At 43.2% G+C, this 25,799-nt stretch overlaps 1 protein-coding gene across 1 annotated transcript in view; it reads left to right on the plus strand.

The window, feature by feature from the left end:
* Positions 1–25,491, plus strand: part of mapk8ip3 (mitogen-activated protein kinase 8 interacting protein 3) — a 94,827-nt gene extending 69,336 nt beyond the window's left edge. The window contains 12 exon segments of the mRNA XM_070449247.1: positions 9,661–9,849; positions 15,091–15,280; positions 15,592–15,714; positions 15,969–16,049; positions 16,176–16,243; positions 16,490–16,638; positions 16,912–17,083; positions 17,543–17,656; positions 18,562–18,600; positions 20,288–20,472; positions 22,459–22,600; positions 22,884–25,491. Coding sequence (XP_070305348.1) covers positions 9,661–9,849; positions 15,091–15,280; positions 15,592–15,714; positions 15,969–16,049; positions 16,176–16,243; positions 16,490–16,638; positions 16,912–17,083; positions 17,543–17,656; positions 18,562–18,600; positions 20,288–20,472; positions 22,459–22,600; positions 22,884–22,996 — 1,565 coding nt within the window. The 3' untranslated portion in view covers positions 22,997–25,491.
* Positions 25,492–25,799: the final 308 nt, after the last annotated feature.

Raw genomic sequence — 25,799 nt, forward strand, 5'->3', positions numbered from 1 at the left:
AAGGAGAGTTTACAGTCTAACCAGAACCTAGTAGTTGTAGTTGTCCACATATTCTATGTCAGAACCGTCCAGAGTGGTGATGCTGGACGGGCGGGCAGCGATCGGTTGAAGAGCATGCATTTAGTTTTACTTGCATTTAAGAGCAGTTGGAGGCCACGGAAGGAGAGTTGTATGGCATAGAAGCTCGTCTGGAGGTTAGTTAACAGTGTCCAAAGAAGGGCCAGAAGTGTACAGAATGGTGTCGTCTGAGTAGAGGTGGATCAGAGAATCACCAGCAGCAAGAGCGACATCATTGATGTATACAGAGAAAAGAGTCGGCCCAAGAATTGAACCCTGTGGCACCCCCATGGAGACTGCCAGAGGTCCGGACAACAGGCCCTCCAATTTGACACACTGAACTTTGCCAGAGAAGTAGTTGGTGAACCAGGCGAGGCAGTCATTTGAGAAACCGAGGCTGTTGAGTCTGCCGATAAGAATGTGGTGATTGACAGAGTCGAAAGCATTGGCCAGGTCGATGAATACAGCTGCAAAGTATTGTCTCTTATCGATGGCGGTTATGATATTGTTTAGGACCTTGAGCATGGCTGAGGTGCACCCATGACCAGCTCGGAAACCAGATTGCATAGCGGAGAAGGTACGGTGGGATTCGAAATGGTCGGTGATCTGTTTGTTAACTTGGCTTTCGAAGACCTTAGAAAGGCAGGGTAGGATAGATATAGGTCTGTAGCAGTTTGGGTCTAGAGTGTCTCCCCCTTTGAAGAGGGGGATGACCGCAGCTGCTTTCCAGTCTTTGGGGATCTCAGACGATACGAAAGAGAGGTTGAAGAGGCTAGTAATAAGGGTTGCAACAAATTCGGCTGATCATTTTAGAAAGAGAGGGTCCAGATTGTCTAGCCCGGCTGATTTGTAGGGGTCCAGATTTTGTAGAACTTTCAGAACATCAGCTATCTGGATTTGGGTGAAGGAGAAGTAGGGGAGGCTTGGGCAAGTTGCTGTGGGGGGTCCAGGGCTGTTGACCGGGGTGGGAGTAGCCAGGTAGAAAGCAAGGCCAGCCATAGAAAAATGCTTATTGAAATTCTCAATTATCGTGGATTTATCGGTGGTGACAGTGTTTCCTAGCCTCAGTGCAGTGGGCAGCTGGGAGGAGGTGCTCTCATTCTCCATTTGTGCTACAGGATGCAAATTTCTGTTTGAAAAAGCTAGCCTTTGCTTTCCTAACTGCCTGTGTATATTGGTTCCTAACTTCCCTGAAAAGTTGCATATCGCGGGATCTATTCGATGCTAATGCAGTACGCCACAGGATGTTTTTGTGCTGGTCAAGGGCAGTCAGGTCTGGAGTGAACCAAGGGCTATATCTGTTCCTGGATCTACATTTTTTGAATGGGGCATGCTTATTTAAAATGGTGAGGAAAGCACATTTAATGAATAACCAGTCGTCCTCTACTGATGGAATGAGGTCAATATCCTTCCAGGATACCCGGGCCAGGTCGATTTAGAAAGGCCTGCTCGCTGAAGTGTTTTAGGGAGCGTTTGACAGTGATGAGGGGTGGTCGTTTGACCACAGACCCATTACGGACGCAGGCAATGAGGCAGTGATCGCTGAGATCCTGGTTGAAGACAGCAGAGGTGTATTTGGAGGGCAGGTTGGTTAGGATGATATCTATAAGGGTGCCCGTGTTTACGGATTTGGGGTTGTACCTGGTAGGTTCATTGATAATTTGTGTGAGATTGAGGGCATCAAGCTTAGATTGTAGGATGGCTGGGGTGTTATGCATGTCCCAGTTTAGGTCACCTAACAGCACGAGCTCTGAAGATAGGGGGGCTGTCACGCCCTGGCCTTAGTATTCTTTGTTTTCTTTATTATTTTAGTTAGGTCAGGGTGTGACATGGGGTATGTTTGTGTTTTGGGTGTTTATTATGGTAAAGGGGGTGTTGGTTTTAGTGTATGGGTTTGTGTGGAGTGTATGTGTCTAGTATTGTCTATGTTTAACGTTTGTAGCCTGTGTGTGTGCACTACGTTATTTAGCTTCACGATCGTTTGTTGTTTTGTATAGTTTGTGTAAGTGTTTCGTTTCGTGTTCTATCTTCTTCATAAATAAAAAAGAGATGTATTCATATCCCGCTGCGCCTTGGTCCGTCTCTCCACACGATCGTGACAGGGGCAATCAATTCACATATGGTGTCCAGGGCACAGCTGGGGGCAGAAGGTGGTCTATAGCAAGCGGTAACGGTGAGAGACTTGTTTCTCGAAAGGTCGATTTTTAAAAGTAGAAGCTCAAATTGTTTGGGCACAGACCTGGATAGTAATAATGTATAGATTCTGTACATGCAATTAAAAGCAAACTACTATTTTTCCATTCATTAAATTAACAACTGTTGCAGTAATCATACATAGGTTTTAGAAATGAGGTTGATTTTGGTAATGATAATAAGTATACTAAGACTGAGGTATGGTTAAAAACATCACATTTTATTTAGAAGATAAATGAGATAATATTGGCACAGTAATGGATTCAAGTTCAATCAYTTTCATTTTGCAGTGCCTCAAAAGTACATAACATAGGCTAAAAACAGAGAACACATAAAAACATCACATACAAAAACATTAGTGCTAAACAGGGCAAACAGGTCAACATTTGAACATATGCTAAAAGCACGTAAACCATTTTACCACGACACTGAAAAATTACCGACCACCTGGGGCAAATACCACATTCTGATTTGTCAATACTTGTCACGTTGGGGGTACATTAATTCTGAACAACCATGCTAACAAGAACAGATGTGTAGAATTTGCGTACAGCTAAAACCAACAAATATAAATGCACATACCATGCACTTCTAATTCATGGAAGTAGTCCAGTTCATTTGGGAGCAGGTACTATTTTTTTCCCCCAATGTTGATTTGGTTGTGCCTCATATACATTTGTTTCTAAACTTCAAAACGATTGTGAATTAATTACTTTGGCAAGGTAGCTGTGGTGTAAGCAGGATAATGCACTAGTAGAAAATCAGTTAAGCGCACTCCAGGGGGTTAAATGGCCCTCCGCTTCACGGTAATGAGATCAACTTGGAGGGAGGGTGGCCGTTGTATGGCGGTAACATCACAGTCTAGTCCTATCACCACCCCAACGCCTCCTGCTACCCTCTCTATCCCCCTTCCAATTCCAGTGTTTTATACACGTTTGTTTGTGTACTTTGCCCAGATCTCAGGCAACACACAGAAGTGTCAAGCTGAGGATGTGGCAGGTTGTGCCTCAGGGATGATAGCTTTTATGTCGTCAAAGTAGTACCAGACTTTTTCTCCCTCAAATCTGATGGATGGAATGAAACATTTGTTTGCTCTAGCACAACTCATAGTGTCGACCTCGTATTGACCATTGCCAATCTGGAAAGAAAGTAAAAAAAAAAAAGGTTTTTATAGGACTCATTATTTATCATCAACAACATGACGTGTCCATACCACCAAATATTTCTACATACCTGTGTGATGGTGCCAGGGAACAGTTCTCCGTCATATTGTACGAACACCCACTTTCCCACTTCCAAAACTGGCTCAGCATTCTCCTTTTCTGACTTCACATTGTCTCGGAAGTCAAATTATTTTGGACTCAAGCATCCACAGGCATGGAAGCTCTCAATCTCTTCAGTCTTTCAAACTGGTGCTTGATGTTATAAATGTGTCTGGAGAATTTTGAGAGGTGGTCCTGTGTGAGGTCCACCAGCTTTTCTATGGAGGTACAGTGGCTTGCGAAAGTATTCACCCTCCTTAGCATTTTTCCTATTTTGTTGCCTTACAAACTGGAATTTAAATAAATTTTGGGGGGGGTTGTATCACTTGATTTACACAACATGCCTACCACTTTGAAGATACAAAATATGTGAAACAAACAAGGAAAACAGAACTTGAGCATGCATAACTATTCACCCCCTCAAAGTCAATACTTTGTCGAGCCACCTTTTGCAGCAATTACAGCTGCAAGTCTCTTGGGGTATGTCAGTATAAGATTGGCACATCTAGCCACTGGGATTTTTGCTTATTCTTCAAGTAAATTTTGTAATGCAACAACATAGGAAACACGCCAAGGGGGATGAATACTTTTGCAAGGCACTGTATGCCTCTTCTCAAACACATTCCTCACCCACCTTCTCTTCAGTGGACCCATCTTTGTTATTGGTACAGATTTGGTGACCCACTCCTCCCATACAATGATGTTTCCTTTCGTTGAAGGATCCAGTGTTGTGTGAAATGTCTTATGCTTGCAATTGCTGCATGTCCTGTACATGCAGGACATGTCATCGTCACTACACACACTGGCCTGTACAGTGTCCCTTGGGGATGATGTTTCTATGACCCCAAGCTGCACCAGCTTTATCTTCAAGCCAAGGTTTTCATGCGTTTCGCAAGCACATGTTTCTCGGTCTGACTTCACTGGCCAATCCAAAATGGCTAAAGTTGAAAGAATTGAGCCTTGGAAAGGTTGTGCCTTGGATTCTCAGACAGAACTCTTCTATGAAGATTTGCCATAGTGTCCGTTATGGCTCTCTTACGGAATATATGGCCCTTTTTCTGAATTTTCCATTTATTACAGTGGATACTTCATCTTGATGAAGGAAGCAGCTAAGAAGTGTGTGCATTAGTCTTCTCTAGCTGTTATGGGGTAATGTTCTCTGATGACCTCTCTTTGTAGTTTTCTTCTGGACCTCTCTGCCTTCCATGTTGACAATTACCTGCTTCCTCTTGGCCATCATCTCAAGTCTTTTCAGTCTTTTCTTTAGGTTGACCATCTCTTTGGTCCTCTCCAGAAGCTTCTCTTTTATGTAGCGCAACTTTGACCTCAATTTTGATAGTTTTCTTTCTTCCTTTCCTCTTTTTGGGTGATTCCTTTTGGGTAAGTGTTTTCATTGGTCTTGGTGTCTGTAGAGATGTCTCTCTTTTAGGAGTTGAGTTGATGGCAGGGACATTTACCTGCTAAGGTGAGAATGGCTCTTCTCTTAGGGAGGCTGTGTCTTCTTGAAGATTTTGAATAAATTCTTCATTTTTGCTTCTTGAACATGTTGAAGTGAATCATCTTCCTCGCTTGATGGTGTTTTGTTCAATACAGCATTTAGCTGTTTCTTTCTTCTGTAATACCGTTGAGTTTTCCTGCCACTGTTTTTTCAAATGTTCATGTTGCTGCTTTGTCAGATCTTGAGTTTTCTTCATTTTACAATATTGCTTTTGTTTTTGATATCTGGAAATGGAAAGGAAGCATGACATGAAATGAGCATGTCTCTAAACATGGGAAAAATCTCACAGTTATCATCCTATAGTAAAGACTGAATGGCTTACTGACTTTATTTGTTTGTGTCTGCATCCTATAGAAGGGACTGAATGGCTTACAGACTGTGTGTACACGTCCTATAGTAAGGACTGAATGGCTTAGACTGTGTGGACATCCTATAGTACACACTAAATGGCTTACTGATTGTGTGTGTGTGTGTGGTGGACGTGTGCATGCGCGCATGTGTAGACTTCCTAACACTGTAGGTTATTGACTTCCTATAGACACTGTATGAGGGCATAGGCTTCTTATAGACTATATACAGTTGAAGTTGAAGTTTACATACACCTTATCCAAATACATTTAAACTCAGTTTTTCACAGTTCCTGAAATTTAATCCTAGTAAAAATTCCCTATCTTAGGTCAGTCAGGATCACCACTTTATTTTAAGAATGTGAAATGTCAGAATAATAGTAGGGAGAGAATGATTTATTTCAGCTTTTATTTATTTCATCACATTCCCAGTTGGTCAGAAGTGTACATACACTCAATTAGTATTTGGTAGCATTGCCTTTAAATTGTTTAACTTGGGTCAAACGTTTCGGGTAGCCTTCCACAAACTTCCCACAATAAGTTGGGTGAATTTTGGCCCTTTCCTCCTGACAGAGCTGGTGTAACTGTGTCAGGTTTGTAGGCCTCCTTGCTCGCACACACTTTTTCAGTTTCTGCCGCACAAATTTTCTATAGGATTGAGGTCAGGGCTTTTGTGATGGTCACTCCAATACTTTGACTTTGTTGTCTTAAGCATTTTGCACACACTTTGGAAGTATGCTTGGGGTCATTGTCCATTTGGAAGACCCATTTGCGACCAAGCTTTAAACTCCTGACTGATGTCTTGAGATGTTGCTTCATATATCACATTATTTTTCCTCCCTCATGATGCATCTATATTGTGAAGTGCACCAGTCCCTCTGCAGCAAAGCCCACAACATGATGCTGCACCCCGTGCTTCGGTTGGGATGGTGTTCTTCGGCTTGCAAGCCTCCCCTTTTTCTCCAACATAACAATGGTCATTATGGCCAAAAAGTTATATTTTTGTTTCATCAGACAAGCGGACTTTTCTCCAAAAGTACGATCTTTGTCCCATGTGCAGTTGCAAATCATAGTTGGCTTTTTAATGGAGGTTTTAGAGGTGGCTTCTTCCTTGCTGAGCGGCCTTTCAGGTTATGTTGTTATAGGACTCGTTTTACTGTGGATTAGAATCTTTGGTACTCGGTTTCCTCAAGCATCTTCACAAGGTCCTTTGCTGTGTGTCTGGGATTGATTTGCACTTTCGCACCAAAGTACGTTCATCTCTAGGAGACAGAACGCGTCTCCTTCTCGAGCGGTATGAGGCTGCGTGATCCATGTGTATTATACTTGCGTACTATTGTTTGTACAGATGAACGTGGTACCTTCAGGCATTTGGAAATTGATCTCAAGGATGAACCAGACTTGAGATTTCTTTTGATTTTCCCATGATGTCAAGCAAAGAGGCACTGAGTTTGAAGGTAGGCCTTGAAATGCATCCACAGGTACACCTCCAACTGACTCAAATGATGTCAATTAGAAAAGCTTCAGAAATCAGAAGCTTCTAAAGCCATGACATCATTTTCTGGAATTTTCCAAGCTGTTTAAAGGCGCAGTCAACTTACTGTATGTAAACTTCTGACCCACTGAAATTGTGATACAGTGAAATAATCTGTCTGTAAACAATTGTTGGAAAATTWACTTGTGTCATGCACAAGGTAGATATCCTAACCGACTTGACAAAACTATCGTTTGTTTACAAGACATTTGTGGAGTGGTTGAAAAACGAGTTTTAATGACTCCAACCTAAGTGTATGTAAACTTCCGACTTCAACTGTATATGCTAATTACTCTTGCTGTAACCCCTTCAACCCATAATCTCTCTCTCTCCTTATTTCTGTACTCTTCCAGCAGTTCTGGGTTAGTGTAAGGTTTGTCAACCTTCGCTGAAGCTTTCTTTTTGTCACTTGCTGACTGTCGGCAATTAAACAGGACATAAAGCAAAATATCAACAGTTAGTAAACAATATTTACATTAATAGTTCATAATATATATTTAAAAATATAGTCTGTATGATTAAATTCTCATTACTGAAACAGAAGTTCTCTCTACTGCAACTGGCCTTAAATTGCAGCGGTAAGTGAGAATGGTGTTGTGGAGGATGAGGAACCTTAGCATGTTTTGCTAACAATAGAGAAGCCATGATGACTAAGCAAATGTTTACTCATTGTACATAATTAGACATTAATGAAGTATAGTTTTATAGAACATTTTAAAGCGAACCTTTTTCTAAATTTGGAAAACTACTTGTATCGGTAATAATAATCAATACTGTCGTGTACGCAATCTGACAAGAGAATGTTTAACTTTTAACTGGAGAAATATGAAGAGATCTGGTAGCCATCTTGAAGGTACCAGGCAGATGTGTTGCTTCATTCAAAATCAAACATTATTTAAAATTCTCTGTGTGTAAAGTCCTTCAAAAATGAATGAGAACATCAGTCATGGACACTTAATTTTTCCACATTTTTTTCATTATTATTACGCATGAATATTCAGTTAAGTTTTCTGTCATTTGTAAACATCTAGTAGAACATCCATAAATGTTTTTCAGAATATTTGACTATGTTTAAAATATAACATAACATACATTCAGACAGAGCTGGACACATTGTGGTAATGAGAATTTCAGCAGAAAATGAAATAAAATACAAAAATAATTAATTCCCATGTTGAAGTTACTCTTTGTGCAAGGTAGAGAACACTTATCTTTATTATGATATTTTGTTATATTACTAAATTACATGTTTTATATTTAAAATCATTACTGACATGGTATTTTAATGGTTTCATGAGAATGACCCAATTACAGCCTCGAGACTTCTTGGGTATGATGCTACAAGCTTGGCATACCTGTATTTGGGGAGTTTCTCCCATTCTTTTCTGCAGATCCTCTCAAGCTCTGTCAGCTTGGATGGAGAGCATCGCTGCACAGCTATTTTCAGGTCTCTTCAGAGATGTTCGATCAGGTTCAAGTCCGGGCTCTGGCTGGGCCATTGAAGGACATTCAGAGACTTGTTCCGAAGCCACTCCTGCATTGTCTTGGCTGTGTGCTTAGGGTCGTTGTCCTGTTGGAAGGTGAACCTTCACCCCAGTCTGAAGTCCTGAGCGCTCTAGAGTAGGTTTTGATCAAAGATCTCTCTGTACTTTGCTCCTTTCATCTTTCCTTTGAGCCTGACTAGTCTCCCAGTCCCTGCCGCTGAAAAACATCTCCACAGCATGATGCTTCCACCACCATGCTTCACTGTAGGGATGGTGCCAGGTTTCCTCCAGACGTGACGCTCGGCATTCAGGACAAATCTTGGTTTCATCAGACCAGAGAATATTGTTTCTCATGGTCTGAGAGTTCTTTAGGTGCCTTTTGGCAAACTCCAAACTGTCATGTGCCTTTTACTGAGGAGTTGCTTCTTCCGTGCCACTCTACCATAAAGGCCTGATTGGTAGAGTGCTACAGAGATCTTTGTCCTTCTGGAAGGTTCTCCCATCTCCACAGACGAACTCTGAAGCTCTGTCAGCGTGACCATCGGGTTCTTGGGCACCTCCCTGACCAAGGCCCTTCTCCCCCGATTGCTCAGTTTGGCCAGGCGAACCATCTCTAGGAAGGGTCTTGGTGGTTCCAAACATCTTCTATTTAAGAATGATGGAGGTCATGGGGACCTTCAATGGTGCATAAATTTGTTGGTACCCTTCCCCAGATCTGTGCCTCGACACAATCCTGTCTCGGAGCTCTACGGACAATTCCTTCGACCTCATGGCTTGGTTTTTGCTCTGACATGCACTGTCAACTGTGGGACCTTATATAGACAGGTGTGTGCATTTCCAAATAATGTCCAATCAATTGAATTTACCACAGGTTAACTCCAATAAAGTTGTAAAAACATCAAGGATGATCAATGGAAAAAGTATGCACCTGAGCTCAATTTTGAGTCTCATAGCAAAGGGTCTGAAAACTTAAGGTGTTTCTGTTTAAAAATATATATAATAAATTTGCAAACATTTCTAAACCTGTTTTCGCTTTGTCTTTATTGGGTATTGTGTGTAGATTGAGGGAAAATGTTTTTTCAAACATTTTAAAATAAGGCTGTAACGTTTCAAAATTTTCCGAATTCACTGTAATTCCACATCTAKTGAACTAGAATCACCTCTAACGTTTGTTTTTCTCTGTGTGCGTGTGCATGTGTATGGGTGTGTGTTCCTGTGTGTGTGTGCTTGTTTCTGTGTTTGCATATGTGCGTGTCTGTTTGTGCTTTTCTGTGTCTGTCTGCAGCGGCCAGTGAGAGTGACTACCCGGCGGGTGAGATCATGCTGGACTCTGGGGAGGGTGGTGGTGAGGAGACAGGCGGGGTGGAGGGCATGCTAGCAGGCATCACCCTGGTGGGCTGTGCCACCAACTGTAGCGTGGTCCGCAGCAACTGCTCCTCGCGCACCGACACACCCGTACTGGACCGGGGGCAAGGTGAGAACCCCAGATATTTATCTATAGTGCCTTCAGAAAGTATTCATACCACTTGACTTATTCCACATTGTTGTTACATCCTGAATTCAAAATGGATWAAAAAAAAAAAAATCTCACCCATCTACACACAATAACCCATAATTAGAAAGTGAAAACATGTTTTTATTAATGTTAGCAAATTTATTGAAAATAAAATACAGAAATATCTCATTTACATAAGATTTCACACCCCTGGGTCAACACTTTGTAGAAGATGCTTTGGCAGCGATAACAACTGTGAGTCTTTCTGGATGAGTTTCTAAGAGCTTTCCACACCTGGATTGTGCAACATTTGCCCATTATTCTTTTCAAAATTCTTAAAGCTCTGTCTAATTGGTTGTTGATCATTGCTAGACAACTATTTTCAGGTCTTGCCATGGATTTTCATGTAGATATTTAGTCAAAACTGTAACTAGGCCACTCTGGAACATTCACTGTCTTCTTGGTAAGCAACTCCAGTGTAGATTGGCCTTGTGTTTTAAGTTATTTTCCTGCTGAAAGATTAATTAATCTCCCAGTATCTGGTGGAAAGCAGACTGAACCAGGTTTTCAACTAGGATTTTGCCTGTGCTTAGCTCCATTCTGTTTCTTTTCAACCTGAAAAACTTCCCAGTCCTTAACGATTACAAGCATATCCATAACATGATGCAGCCACCACTATGTTTATGGAGAGTGGTATTCAGTAATGTATTGGATTTGCCCCAAACATATAACACTTTGTATTCTGAACAAAAAGTGAATTACTTTGCCACATTTTTTGCAGTATTACTTTAGTGCCTTGTTGCAAACAGGATGAAAGTTTTGCCATTTTTATTCTGTACAGCAGGGTTCCCCAACTGGCGGCCCATGGGCTCAATTTGACCATGTTAAACACTATTATTGCACACAGAGTGAGTCATTTACATTTACATTTACATTTAAGTCATTTAGCAGACGCTCTTATCCAGAGCGACTTACAAATTGGTGCATTCACCTTATGATATCCAGTGAAAACATTTAATAGGTGCTTAATTTTTAGGGGGGGGGTTAGAAGGATATTATCCTATCCTAGGTATTGCCTTAAAGAGGTGGGGTTTCAGGTGTCTCGGAAAGGTGGTGAATTGACTCCGCTGACATGCGTGTGAGGGAGTTTGTTCACCATTGGGCGTGCAGAGCGGAACAGTTTTGACTGGGCTGACGCGGAATGTGACTTCTCAGAGGTAGGGAGGCGAGCAGGCCAGAGGTGGATGAACGCAGTGCCTTGTTTGGGTGTAGGGCTGATCAGAGCTGAAGGTAGGAGGTGCGTTCCTACAAGCTCCGTAGGAAGCCATGGTCTTGTAAGGATGCGAGCTTAACTGGAAAGCCAGTGGAGAGAGGAGGAGCGGGGTGAGTGAGAGCAATTGGGAAGTTGAACACCAGACGGGTGCGGGTTCTGGATGAGTTGTAGGGGTTTAATGGACAGGCAGGGAGCCGCAAACAGCGAGTGGCAGTAATCCGACGGGAGATGAAAGCCTCTGGATTAGGACTGCGGCCGTTCCTGCGTGGAGGTGTGTACTCTGCGAATGTTGTAGAGCATGAACCTACAGGAAAGGGTCAGCCGCTTGATGTTAGTTGAGAACGACAGGGTGTTGTCCAGGATCACGCCAAAGGTTCTAGCTGTGGGGAGGAACAGATGGAGTTTGTCCGTGATGGCATATCTGGAACGGGCAGTCTTCCCGGGAGGAAGAGGCAGCTCCGTCTTGCCGAGGTTAGTTTGAGGTGGTGGGATCAGTCATCCACTGGATATGTTGAAACATGCAGAGATTGCCGATTACACTGGGTTATAGAGGGGGAAAGGAGAGATTATTGTGTGGTCGTCTGCTAGGCAATGATGGAGAACCATGTGAGCTTGACGGGCAGTGATTGGTGTATACGATAGGGAGAGGGTAGAAAGAGGCCTGGGGGGAACAGTGTGAGAGAGGTGGGAGACGATTTGACGACCTGGTAGGGCGACTGTCAGGTAGGAGCAATCCAGCATGGCCGGCGGAGATGCTGCAGCTCGGAGAGGGTGGGAGAGGAGATCTGATGGTTAAAGTATAAGGCAGGATAGGTCTGCAAGGTGAAGAGAGAGGAGAGAGAGTTAGTTAGCAGTGGGCGGGAGCGTCCTCCGTGAACAGAGAATGGATCTAGTTGGATGACTAGTTTGAAATGATGATTGGATTAAGGAGGTTTTGAGAGGATAGAGGAGAGTGCAAGGAGGCACGTCAAGAGTTTGGGAGAGAAAGAAAGAAGGTACTGGTTGTAGTTGTTGACATCGGAGGGAGAGTGTAGGTTTTTCAGAGGGGGTGGAACTCTCGCTCTTATTGAGACGGAGGGACGTAGAGCGGTCAAGGATGAGTTGAGTGAAGCGAGGTGAGGTAAGGGAGAAGTTTCGGAATGGTTGGAGAGAGAGGAGGGGATAGGTAGCGGGCAGGTTGTTGGCGGCCCGGCGTCACAAGACGCGAGAATTTTTATCTGGAGAGAGAGGGGAGAAAGAGGTAAAGCAACAGGTAGGGGTGTGAAGAAAGGGTGTGTTTGATATTGCAAGGGATGGATTGTGCCTTTTCTTTCAAATGGTTGAGAAGTATCAGCTTTAGGGGAGGAGGGGGGAGGGAAGGGGGGGGAGGACTTCAGGAGGGAGAGATGGTGGCAAAGAGTTCCTAGGGTTAGAGGGCAGATGCTTGGAATTTAGAGTGGTAGATTGGCTTTAGCAGCAGAGACAGAAGAGGGAATGTAGAAGGAGGGAGTGGAAGGATGCAGGTCGCAGGGAGGCGAGTTTTCCTCATTTCCGTCGTCTGCCGGATGCCTGTTTCTGTGAGTCGCAATGAGTGTGAGCAACGGAGCAGGAGGGGAGGAGAGCCGGCTGGAGGATTAGGGGCTAGAGAGTCAAAGGGATGCGAAAGGGAGGAGAGGAGGGTTGAGGAGGCAGAAAGGAGATAGGTTTGGAGGAAGGTTGAGAGCAGAGGGAAGAGAATGATAGGTGGGAGAGAAGAGTAGGGGGAGAGATGGACGAAGGTTGGGACGGGCGATACTCCGAGTGGGGCAGTGGTGGGAAGTGTTGGATGAGAGCGAGAGGGAAAGGATACAAGGTAGTGGTCGGAGACTTGGAGGGGAGTTGCACTGAGATTAGTGGAGCAACAGATCTAGTAAAGATGAGGCAAGCGTATTGGCCTGCTTGTGAGTAGGGGGGGAAGGTGAGAGGGTGAGGTCAAAGAGGAGAGGAGTGGAAGAAGGAGGCAGAGAGAATGGTCAAAGTGAACGTGGGGAGGTTAAAGTCACGACAGCTGTGAGAGGTGAAGGCCAATCTCAGGAAGGAAATTATCAGGGCGTCAGTCATTGATAGAACCTCCAGAGGGAACCTGGGAGGGGATAATGATAAGGAGTTAGTTTTCTTGGGATTTTCGCACTTGTTTTAAAGGGTGGTAATGTGAAGCATGGATTCAAAGGGGGATAAGACAGAGGGTTCAAGGGGAGAAGAGAGAAGTCATTGGGAGAGATGGAGATCCCAGTCCACCACCCGTGAAGAAGCTCATAGGGGTGTTGCGAGAGACCTGGGCAGGCACGAGGAAGAGAAGTAGGAGTGCAGTGTTATCAGTGGTAATCCATGTTTCGTCAGTGCTAAGGAGTCGAGGACTGGAGGAAGCATAGGTGGGATGAACTCTGCCTTAGTTGGCGGCAGATGGCATTGTTCAGAGGCTGCCTGGACCTGGAACTCCACGTGGGTCGTGCGCGCTGGGACCACCAGGTTAGAGTAGCACGGCCACGGGTGTGAAGCGTTTTTATGGTTGTGCGAGAGAGAGAGAACAGGGATAGAGACACATAGTTGACAGGCTAGGAAGAGGCTACGTAATGCAAAGGAGATTGGAATGACAAGTGGACTACCGCGTCGAATCGTTCAGAAAAGTTAAGTAGTTGCAGAAAATCTTATTGACTAAATGATGAATAGTACTGCTGGCTGGTGAAATAGGCTAGCTAGCAGTGGCTGCGTTGTTGACTTTGTTTGAAAGTGTAGCTGGCTAGGTAACCTCTAACTGGCTAGGTAACCTCGACAATATCTAGACTACACTTATCTTGGATACAAGACGGGCTATGTAGCCAGCTAAGATCAAACAATCAAACTGTTGTCTGTAATGAATGAAATGTAATACTATGTATCTACTGTGGAGCAAAGCGGAATGCAACTACTCGCTCCAAACAACCGGGAGTGCGTTCATAGAGGGAGAAGGCAATAGAAGTGTTGTTTTCTTGTATTATTGTTTTGTGTGTTTTAGAGGACTGCTTCACCTTAATGTCCCCTTTCCCTTTTCTTCTGTCCTTATTTTGTCCCACTTTGTCCCTTCTTTGTCCCTTCTTCTCTTCTGCCAACTAGACACTCCTTGTTAGCTAGCTAGCTTCTTTCAGGAATGTCCCTAGCAACTGCCTAGCAACAGGTAAACAACTTAGCTAGCTAAGAAAACGGTATAATTTTATGAAAAAWWYTTACTTTTTCAAAAGCCTTTCTTCTTTGTTTGCTGCTTGTTTGGTCTCCTATTCAGTTTGCAGTTTTCTTTTGATTTTTTTTCGATGTACTTTACTCTAAAAAAACATTTAAATTTCAATATTTGTAGGAGCTCATCTTTTCAGCTGCTGCTGCTATGAGTCCATGCAACTTATTGTGTGACTTGTTCAGCAAATCACTCATGAACTTATTTAGGCTTGCCTTAACAAAGGGGTGTGAATACTTTTTGAAGGCACTGTACATTACATTGTATATGTATCATCAGGCTTGCAATGAAAAAATATAGGCTTTAATTGCGGCACAATTCTTCTTCTTCTTCTACTTGTCCCTCCTCCCTGTGTCTCTGACGTGGCTCTCCCTCTCAGTGGGAGGCTGATTTCGGGTGAATCTAGTTGGGGACCTCTGCTATATATGTTGGTGTATATATCCCAGCAAGTGCTGATATGTCTCCCCCCCAGCCCCAGTAGTTTCCCCTCTCATTGGAAGCTGCACCCAGCCCAGTCAGTTGAAGAGTTATAAGTATAGTTAATAGGCCTCCACATGTTTTTAAAATTCCGATATGATATCACTTGCAAATAAAACAAATTTCAACTAATATCGCTATTGACTTTCCGTATTCGTGCCCATCTCTAGTTAATAGGTATAATTTGTATAGTTATAGTAGTATATAGTGTATAATGTCTCACCCTGTGTCCCTGTCGCCTCAGCTCCTACGGCTCCACCACTCAGTGGGAAGCTGCACCCGGCCCAGTCAGCAGAGGAGGCCACAGAGGCTACAGAGGTAGCTGAGCCGGCCGCCAGCGAGACAGACAACACCTTGGGACCTCCAGGGCCCTTCATGGAGCACGTCTTCACAGACCCCCAGCCTCCGGTGGTTGATGATGGCCAATACGACCGGTAAGACACACGATTTGACCGGATTTTAATTGCTAGTAGTTTTAAAGAGAAAGAATATCGCCAGTACATTATTGAAAAGTTGTCATTGAAACTTTGAAAAATGTTCAGAGTTTTCAAAATTTTACTGAAAGTGTATTTACATACACTTTAGTTTGATTTGATTTAGTTTTAGTCTAACTTCTACTATTTAAATCCTTTAGTCATCTCTTTAAATTTCTGCAGCAGACAATACTGCTAACATGCTACAGTAGTTGGACTGTGGTAGTCTATAGTGGACTTCAAGACAACTCTCTGTTTGTGTCCCCTGTCAGGTGTGCAGGCCAGTCAAAAGAGGAGTCTAACTCCCCACCCCAGGAGACGGAGGATGGAAGCGACGACCCGAAAGCTGGAACCAGTGTCGCCCCCACCATGTGGCTGGGAGCACAAAATGGCTGGTGGGTAACTAATCACTTAATGCCTAGCTAGTGGCGGAAATGTAATATGGGACATCATAGCGATGCTGTTTTCTGGTTGTTTTCTAAAAAAGTGCAACAAATTTATCTTGACCACAATGTCACAAAAAACATCATGAATATTTACGGGCAACCAGTTCTGCCTGCATATGTCTCCCAACCCATAACCGATAACCCTAACCCATAAAACCTTATCTCTGTCTATGTCCTAACTAAGCTTTACATCCCTTCTCCAGGCTTTACGTCCATTCGGCAGTGGCCAACTGGAAGAAGTGTCTCCACTCCATCAAACTGAAGGACTCTGTGCTCAGTCTAGTGTAAGTCCCCCACTACTGACCACTGTCTGCTTTTAGAATGGCCATTTTTACCAGTCCTTGATTTATGTTGTAGTAAATGGGTGCATGTTGCTTTGTGTAACATTAGCGTGACTGTCTCTGTTTCAGGCATGTGAAGGGTCGTGTGCTTGTGGCTCTGGCAGACGGGACACTGGCGATCTTCCACAGATCTGAGGGTAACGTAATCTTAACCCTAACCTACCTAATTCTTCTGAGCTCTCACCTATGAGCCTTAACCATTAACTGTCTGTTGTGTTCAAAAAATGACATTCCATGAGAGCAACATTACTTTTTCTAGTCAGGATTTAAAGCTTTACATAATTAGTTTGTGTGTGTGTGTGTGTGTGTGTGTGTGTGTGTGTGTGTGTGTGTGTGTGTGTGTGTGTGTGTGCGTGCCTGTGTGTGTATCTCTTTATCTCCAGACGGGCAGTGGGACCTTTCTAACTACCACCTGATGGACCTGGGTAGACCACACCACTCTATCCGCTGCATGGCCATGGTCCATGACAAAGTGTGGTGTGGCTACAAGAACAAGATCCACGTCATCCAGCCCAAGAGCATGCAGATAGAGGTTGGTCACAGGAGGGGAGGGACTGTTTGTATAGTAGAGTAAGTTGCAAAGTAACCTTTTTTGAGACCTGAAGACTCACGCTAGCTCCCAGACATATTGTCAAGACATTAGCTCAGTGGACTAACATAGTCTTGAGTCTATCTGCAGTTATGTTGCAGATAGAGCTGGGTCGGGGAGAGCTCATGTGATGTCGCTCCACATTGATAATATTCTGAAATAAATCTAAGTAAATCAATCAACCAATTCACCCCCCTAACCCCTCTCCCACGTCAGAAGTCCTTTGACGCCCACCCTCGCAGGGAGAGCCAGGTGAGGCAGCTGGCGTGGATCGGGGATGGGGTGTGGGTGTCAATCCGTCTGGACTCCACGCTGCGTCTCTACCACGCCCTCACACACCAGCACCTACAGGATGTCGACATCGAACCCTACGTCAGCAAGATGCTGGGTAGGAAGAACCTAAGCTAAACAGCAGGAATGGAGTCTATTTCCATTTCAATTCAGTCAATTTAGAAATTATACTGTCTTAGCATTATCCTCTAAGAGAAAGATGTGGAAATGGAATTGCAGTTTACTTCCTGAATTGACTGAATTTAAATGGAATTGACCGCAACCATGCTATCCAGCTCTGGCTAGGCTGGTGGTCCAAGATCTGTTTGTGTTGTATGGCCAATTGGTATGTTTTTTGTCATATCAAGACAATGACTATAGGAGTTGGCAAGACAGCTCAGACAGATCAGATCTGGGACCAGCAGGCTAAGCTTCGGCCAACTCATTGATAGGACACCATATTATTTGACTCCACTTTTAGTCTATTGAGATGCATCCAATGTATGGATTGACCTGTGTTCTATCTCTTTCTCGCTTTCTCTCTTCTTTCTCTTCTCTCTCTCGCTCTGATTGACAGGTACTGGCAAGCTGGGCTTCTCCTTTGTGCGAATAACAGCCCTTCTTATTGGTGGAAACCGCTTGTGGGTGGGGACTGGGAATGGTGTGGTCATCTCCATACCACTGACAGAGAGTGAGTTTGAGTGGTGCACACACACACCTCTTTGATTCCATTATTCTGTGTTTTTGTCTGCTTCTGTCTTTTACTTTCCCTTTTTATACTGAACAGAAATATAAATGCAACATGCAACAATTTCAAAGATTTTACTGAGTTACAGTTCATATAAGGACATCTTTTAATTTAAATAAATTCATTAGGGCATAATCTATGGATTTCCATAGGATACCCATACCATAACCCCACCGCCACCATGGGGCACTCTGTTCACAATGTTGACATCAGCAAACTGCTCGCCCACAACGCCATACACGTGGTCTGCAGTTGTGAGGCAGATTGGACGTGCTGCCAAATTCTCTAAAACGACGTTGGCGGCTTATGGTAGAGAAATGTACATTCAATTGTCTGGCATCAGATCTGGTAGACATTCCTGCAGTCAGCATGCGAATTGCACGCTCCCTCAACTTGATACATCTGTGGCATTATGTTGTGTGACAAAACGGCTCATTTTAGAGTGGGCGTTTATTGTCCCCAGCACAAGGTGCACCTGTGTAATGATCATGTTGTTTAATTAGCTTCTTGATATGACACACTTGTCAGGTGGATGGATTATCTTGGCAAAGGAGATATGCTCACTAACAGGGATGTCAACAAATTTGTGCATATAGACATTTCTGCCATCTTTTATTTCAGCTCATGTAAAACTGGACCAACACTTTACATGTTGCTTTTGTATTTTTGTTCAATGTATATCGGTCTGTCCATTTTTCTGTCTTCTCTTATTCCGTGATGGCTTCTCTTCGTTTTCTTTCTCCCTTTCTTTCTCTCTATTTTATGGCTGGTATCCCTGTACTTGTCCTCCCTGTCCTGATTGTCACTCTTGTCCACTCTCTCCTCTCCTCCCTCCTTCCCTCCCTTAGCGGTAGTACTTCATCGGGGACAGCTCCTAGGTCTGAGGGGTAAGTTAGTACTCCCTCTGTCCCACAGGGATGATGTCACATACATCTGCCTGCCTGTCTTACCTCCATCTCCCCTTTATCGCTCTCCAACATAGGCCTGGTTCAGTTTCAGTCCTAAGCACCCTTATTACCCTAATGTTCACATATCTGATAGACTGGATAGGTGTGAGTAATATAGTGATTGGACCGGAGTAAATTACAGTATATAGCACTTGTGGAGATCTGAGAGGATTAGATAGCCCTCCAACAGGACAAGCACATGTTCGTTCATAAGGCTGCCTGCCACCTATCCAGTCATTTCAGATCTGTCAACCACAAAGGGGACGAGGGGCTAGGGGCCGAAATGGAACAGAGACAGAAACAGTGGTCTGGTGGTCTGGATCTGATTCAGGGAAATCACTTTTGTTCATGTGTAACTCTGCATGCTATCTTCAGGTGTTGTAAAGTACTGTATATAATGCATTGGCACACATATACTCTACCGTTCAAAAGTTTGGGGTCACTTAGAAATGTCCTTCTTTTTTGAAAGAAAAGCACATTTTTTTTGTCCATTAAAATAACATCAAATTGATCAGAAATACAGTGTAGACATTGTTAATGTTGTAAATGACTAATGTTGCTGAAAACAGCAGATTTTATAGTGGAATAGCCTTCTCAATAGCCTTCTCAGCTATTCTCATGGAATAGCCTTCATTTCTCAGAACAAGAATAGACTGACGAGTTTCAGAAGAAAGGTCTTTGTTTCTGGCCATTTTGAACCTGTAATCAAACCTACAAATGCTGATGCTTCAGATACTCAACTAGTCTAAAGAAGGCCAGTTGTATTGCTTCTTTAATCAGAACTGCAGTTTTCAGCTCTGCTAACATAATTGCAAAAGGGTTTTCTAATGATCAATTAGCCTTTTAAAATTAGAAACTTGGATTAGCTAACACAACGTGCAATTGGAACACAGGAGTGATGGTTACTGATAATGGGCCTCTGTATGCCTATGTAGATATTCCCCCCAAAATCTGCTGTTTCCAGCTACACTAGTCATTTACAACATTAACAATGTCTACACTGTATTTCTGATCAATTTGATGTTATTTTAATGGATTTTTTATTTTTATTTTTTTAAACAAGGACATTTCTAAGTGACCCCAAACTTTTCAACGGTAGTGTATGTCGAGTATGGCGTTGATGTATGTATGTATATGTATGAGTCATGTTTGTATGCTATTTGTGTGATGAATATGGATCATTTCAGTGACGTAGTCAATATATTAGGTAATGGGGTTTTGGGGATGCCTTGTCTCTTCATTATTGCATGTTGATGGCATGTTTTAGTATTGCTACTATTTCAGTATTCAGATTTTTTTCTTATTCACCGTTTTCAAATTCATAAGTGGATGACCACAGGCTTATTCAGTGGGTTGCCACGTACAGAGAATTGCTATGTATAGAGCCAGCCGACACAGTTTCCTATTCTGCATGACTGAGGGGGATGTCTGTTCTATATTACACATTTCTATTTTAAATGCTCTGTAACGATGTAGCCTGCCCAATTGAGGGCTCTTATTGGCAAGCCTGCTCTGTGTGTGCTATTGTGATTGGATGGTCTCATGCATCAATGTCCTTGTCCTATTCGCTGGTCTGTCAGATGTCAGATGTTCTGATTGGCTATTGACTTCACTCTCATCCCGATAGCCAATAAGGTGTCTCCGACGTCATCCGGCGGCGTGGCCGGGGGTGTGATTCATGTGTATGCGGACGACAACCCAGAGAAAAGCAGCGGCAGCTTCATCCCATACTGCTCCATGGCCCAGGCTCAGCTCTGTTTCCATGGACACAGAGATGCCGTCAAGTTCTTTGTCTCTGTGCCAGGTCAGTTAGTAATCATAATTTGATTTTATAAAGTCACTAAAAGTAAATAGAGATTATTATACTCTTAATAAACACATTACATCAAATGTGGAGTAATTGACTAACTAAAAAAGTATTATACCTACTGTCAATATTCTCAACTTGATGTATTTGAGGACTGTGAGGATGGACCAGGTTGTCAACTGGGCACTAAAACGCAAAAGTGGTTTACAGTGTTTCATTTGTGGGTATCTATTGGTAACGTCCTTTAGTACTATGTGACAACTGCTGATGTAAAAAGGGCATTATAAATACAATTGATTGACTGATCTGTTTCTCGTTACCTGTTAAAAATATATATATATATATGTATATATATACAGTTGAAGGAGGTTTACATACACTTTGGTTGGAGTTATTAAAACTTGTTTTTCAACCACTCCACAAATTTCTTGTTAACAAACTATAGTTTTGGAAAGTCGGTTAGGACATCTACTTTGTGCATGACACAAGTAATTGTTTACAGACAGATTATTTCACTTATAATTCACTGTATCACAATTCCAGTGGATCAGAAGTTTACATACACTAAGTTGACTGTGCCTTTAAACAACTTGGAAAATTCCAGAAAATTATGTCATGGCTTTAGAAGCTTCTTATAGGCTAATTTACATAATTTGAGTCAGTTGGAGGTGTACCTGTGGATGTATTTCAAGGCCTACCTTCAAACTCAGTGCCTCTTTGCTTGACATCATGGGAAAATCAAAAGAAGTCAAAAGAGACCTCCACAAGTCTGGTTCATCCTTGGGAGCAATTTCCAAACGCCTGAAGGTACCACGTTCGTCTGTACAAACAATTAGTACGCAAGTATAAAACACCATAGGACACGTAGGCGTCATACCGCTCAGGAAGGAGACGCGTTCTGTCTCCTAAGAGATTAACGTACTTTGGTGCTGAAAAGTGCAAATCAATCCCAGAAACAACAGCAAATTACCTTGTGAAGATGCTTGAGGAAAAGGTACAAAGTATCTATATCCACAGTTCAACGAGTCCTATATCGACATAACCTGAAAGGCTGCCTCAGCAAGGAAGAAGCCACTGCTCCAAAACCGTCAGACTTACGGTTTGCAACTGCACATGGGGAAAAGATCGTACGTTTCGGAGAAAATGTCCTCTGGTCTGATGAAAACAAAAATAGAACTGTTTAGCCATAATGACCATCGTTATGTTTGGAGGAAAAAGGGGAGGCTTGCAAGCCGAAAGAACACCATTCCAACCGTGAAGCACGGGGGTGAGCATCATGTTGTGGAGGTGCTTTGCTGCAGGAGGGACTGGTGCACTTCACTAAATAGATGGCATCATCGAGGATGGAAAATTATGTGGATATCTTGACAGCAACATCTCAAGAAATCAGTCAGGAAGTTTAAAGTTTGGTCGCAAATGGGTCTTCCAAATGGACAATGACCCAAGCATACTTCCAAAGTTGTGGCAAAATGGCTTAAGGACAACAAAGTCAAGGTATTGGAGTGGCCATCACAAAGCCTTGACCTCAATCCTATATCGAGAATTTGTGGGCAAAACTGAAAAAGCGTGTGCGAGCAAGGAGGCCTACAAACCTGACTCAGTTACACCAGCTCTGTCAGGAGGATGGGCCAAAATTCACCCAACTTATTGTGGGAAGCTTGTTGAAGGCTACCTGAAACGTTTGACCCAAGTTAAACATTTAAAGGCAATGCTACCAAATACTAATTGAGTGTATGTAAACTTCTGACCCACTGGGAATGTGATGAAAGAAATAAAAGCTGAAATAAATCATTCTCTCTACTATTATTCTGAATTCACATTCTTAAAATAAAGTGGTGATCCTAATTGACCTAAGACAGGGAATTTTACTTGGATTAAAATGTCAGGAATTGTGAAAACTGAGTTAAATGTATTTGGCTAAGGTGTATGTAAACTTCTGACTTCAAACTGTATATGTTGTGTTTTATATACTGTATATATTTTTCTGTCAGGCAACGTGTGGCCACCCTAATGGTAGTGTGCTGGACAGTCCGTCAGAGGGCCAGGGGTCCTCGGCACAGCCGGAGGCTGAGGCTCAGAGTGTACATAAGTCCTGGTGCTGAGTGGAGGGAGGCTACATCGACTTCCGCATCGGTGAGGAAAATCACTCACTCACGCATGCACGCACACACTGCATATACACCCAAGTCCATGTGGCGCTCTTTTGAATTCCAAATCGAATTCTACTTGTCTCCAGATTCTCTACCCTTCTGCTCTAGTTGTGCACTTGTTCATTTCACTTTATGGATAAAATACCAATCCAATACCAATGCTTTTATATGTGTGGATGTGCAGAAACACTTCAGTGCAAAGGGGACTGACACGCGGGTGTGTCTATTCATTGCTGACTGACTCTCTCACTTCATCTGTGTGTCAGGTGATGGCGAGACGACGAGACAGAGGAAGGGGAGGTGTCGGGGGCGCCCCGCAGATAGGCCTGCCGTATGCAAAGCCGAGCGGAGCCATATCATCGTGTGGCAGCTGTCCTAGTCCCAGAGTGACACTCCCACCCTCAAGGGTCACCTTGCATCTCCCTGTCCCCCTTCTTGCACCCAGATGATCACCCACTTCTCCCATCCTAAAACTAACCCACCCTACCCACCCCGCTCTTCCCTGCCCCTGTATCTACCCCTGGTCATGATGTAACTATCCCTAGGCTTGGAAATGACCCCTCAGCCCCTGTACGTACTATTACACCCCTTTTAACTATCGATATCTCCCCCAAAGACCTTGTAACTACCTATTGCCTTGTAAGTATCACTCCCACAGTCCAGTAACTTTCAAAATACCTTGACTATGACTACCCCCTTCCCCTCCCTCCCTCGCCCTGTTTCTTGCCGCTTCTACCAATGTAATTGTCTCCCCCCACCATGAGCCTTGTAACTACCCCTGCCTCCTAACTACCTCCGCTACCATGTATCTACTCCCTAAAGCCTGGAGTCTGTCTTAAATGGCACCCTAGTCCCTATATGGTGCATTACTTTTGATAAAAACCCATATTGCGCTGGACAAAACTAATGCACTATATAGGGAATAGGGTGCCATTTTAGACGGCACCCAGATGTACTTTCCCCTGGAAGTACATCTGTATCTCTCCTGTATTTGACCTTTGACTTGTAATGGCCTGCATCTTCCCCCAAGCTACCCCCTGATACCTACATTCACCCCTAACCCAACCCTTTCTCGCTTCGCCCACCTGCATCTTATCGACAACACAAGTACAGGAACATTAAAGACTACTGCATAATATAACGCCTCTCCAGAAATTACCCAAGTTTTGCCAACCAGTAATCCCAAAACTATTTATGGTAGGACTTACTAAGACCCCCCACCTCCAATCAGCTTTCAGCTCACTGAACCACGCTGGAAACAGAGACAGCTGATTGGTCAAGAGGAATTCAGAGATAGGCAGCTATTGGTCGGAGTGAGTGACACGGTCACTAGCCGCTCATTGGTGCGTTGAATGTAGAGAGAGAGAGACTGACAGTTGATTGGTTGGTTCAGGGTGATTTTACCTCAGCCAGCTGTTAGTTAGAAGGTGAGGAGACGTTGTTGAATGTACTGGGAAAAAACAAGATCAGTCTTGAATGCATTGGCCTGTAAATACAGTGAAGTTTGATCAGGAGGTGTGCAGACTCAGGATGCCTCGGAAAATGGCACCCTATGCCCTTTATAATGCACTACTTTTAACCAGAACCCTATGGTTCCTTGTCAAAAGTAGTGTACTATATAGGGAATAGGGTGCCATTTGGAATACAGATGTAGTTAAATTCATGGGGAATAACTGAGCCAGTAAATCAGGTGTAGTGGAGTGAAGAGAAACTCTTGTTTTGGCATCAGAGGATGAACAGGGATTTTAATTGCTCCACATTAGAAGCAAGTTTCCAGACAGCCTTATGGACATAGATTGGCCGTGTTTGAGCGAATCAAATATGTGATGCATTGTGGGTAAATTGTGACTGACTGATTGATCTACAAATAATAATGAGTAGTTATTTATGATGCAAGGTGATTTGTAGATCAGTCAGTCACAGCTGCACTGTCTATCAAACCCAAACTCCCCTGTAGAGAAAATGGACAGGTAAAAGAGGCTCAGTTCTGTTTCGGCCTTTGTAAAAACCTATCTAGTCTTCTCAGGTCTGTGAACACCAAAGGGGTAAGGGCGAAGGGGAAAGTAACCGTGCCAAATAGTGGAAGGAGAGAGAGAGCCAGGCATATCCTCGACTGTGAGCTGTTTGGTCCGTAACTAATTCACCAACCGCCCACTCTACTCTGATTCCCAGACTTACAGTTGGACAGTGAGGTTTGTGCATGGTCGCCTGTTTTGAGTGACAGCTGTCATTGACGATTCTGTAACTCTCCAGACATGTCCAAGGCCCCTCCCCTTCTTGTTCAGTATGTTACTCATATGTTGATCTCTTTATCTGTGTGGATTAAATATTAAACCTATTTGTGCGCTAAAAACCAGAGGCCATCTTGTCTGTCGTTCTCTTCTCTGTTGATTGACTTATTTTCAACCTTTTTTTGTGATCTTTTTATTAATTAGACTTTTTGAATTAGGACCAGAATTCAATCTGATTGCAAGGCCAACCTATGCCGCATTTAAAGGTAATTTCCGATTGAGCCGACATACAGTATACAGTTCACAGTTTACTGTGAATGCAGTCTCTGCTAACGTGGGAACATTGCCTTTAAATGATGCTGCAGTTCGGAACTTCTGGGTTTACAGATTGAATTGAAGGTGTACAAAGAAGTAACAAGGACAGTGGTTAAGATGTGTAAGAGTGAAGCTCAAGTCCATTTGGAACATGTCAACTTTAGGCACCTCTAATAGCAGTACTATAGATGTTCATGTTGCACAGTGGACATTTTGTTACATTTTAGATCCTGGTTAAAAGTCATTTGAGTACAGTACATAGCCTATCACACATACAACCACCCTTAATGTCTATGATATACCTGTAACAATAAAGGAATGAAATTCATTGAGAATTCTTTTATTCATTTAAATTCATTCATCCAAATTTATTTGAAGCGACACAGTTGGCTGTTCGACCACATTCAGTGTTTACAAACTTCCTTCTTCACTGTTGGTTCTCCTCTGAGGTTTAAGAGTGTTTTTGGATTATGATGCGGTAAGAAAGCAGTACACAGCTTCTTCATGACATATTCTTCAAAAACGAAGAGGTGTTATGTTACAGACGACATCTTTAAAACTGCTAAAATGAATGAAATAAATACACTGACCGAACTGTGAATGTGTGCCTTCAGATTAAAACACAATAAATCACTA

This window comes from Salvelinus sp. IW2-2015, linkage group LG20, assembly GCF_002910315.2.
Source record: "Salvelinus sp. IW2-2015 linkage group LG20, ASM291031v2, whole genome shotgun sequence".
Lineage (NCBI taxonomy): Eukaryota > Metazoa > Chordata > Actinopteri > Salmoniformes > Salmonidae > Salvelinus > Salvelinus sp. IW2-2015.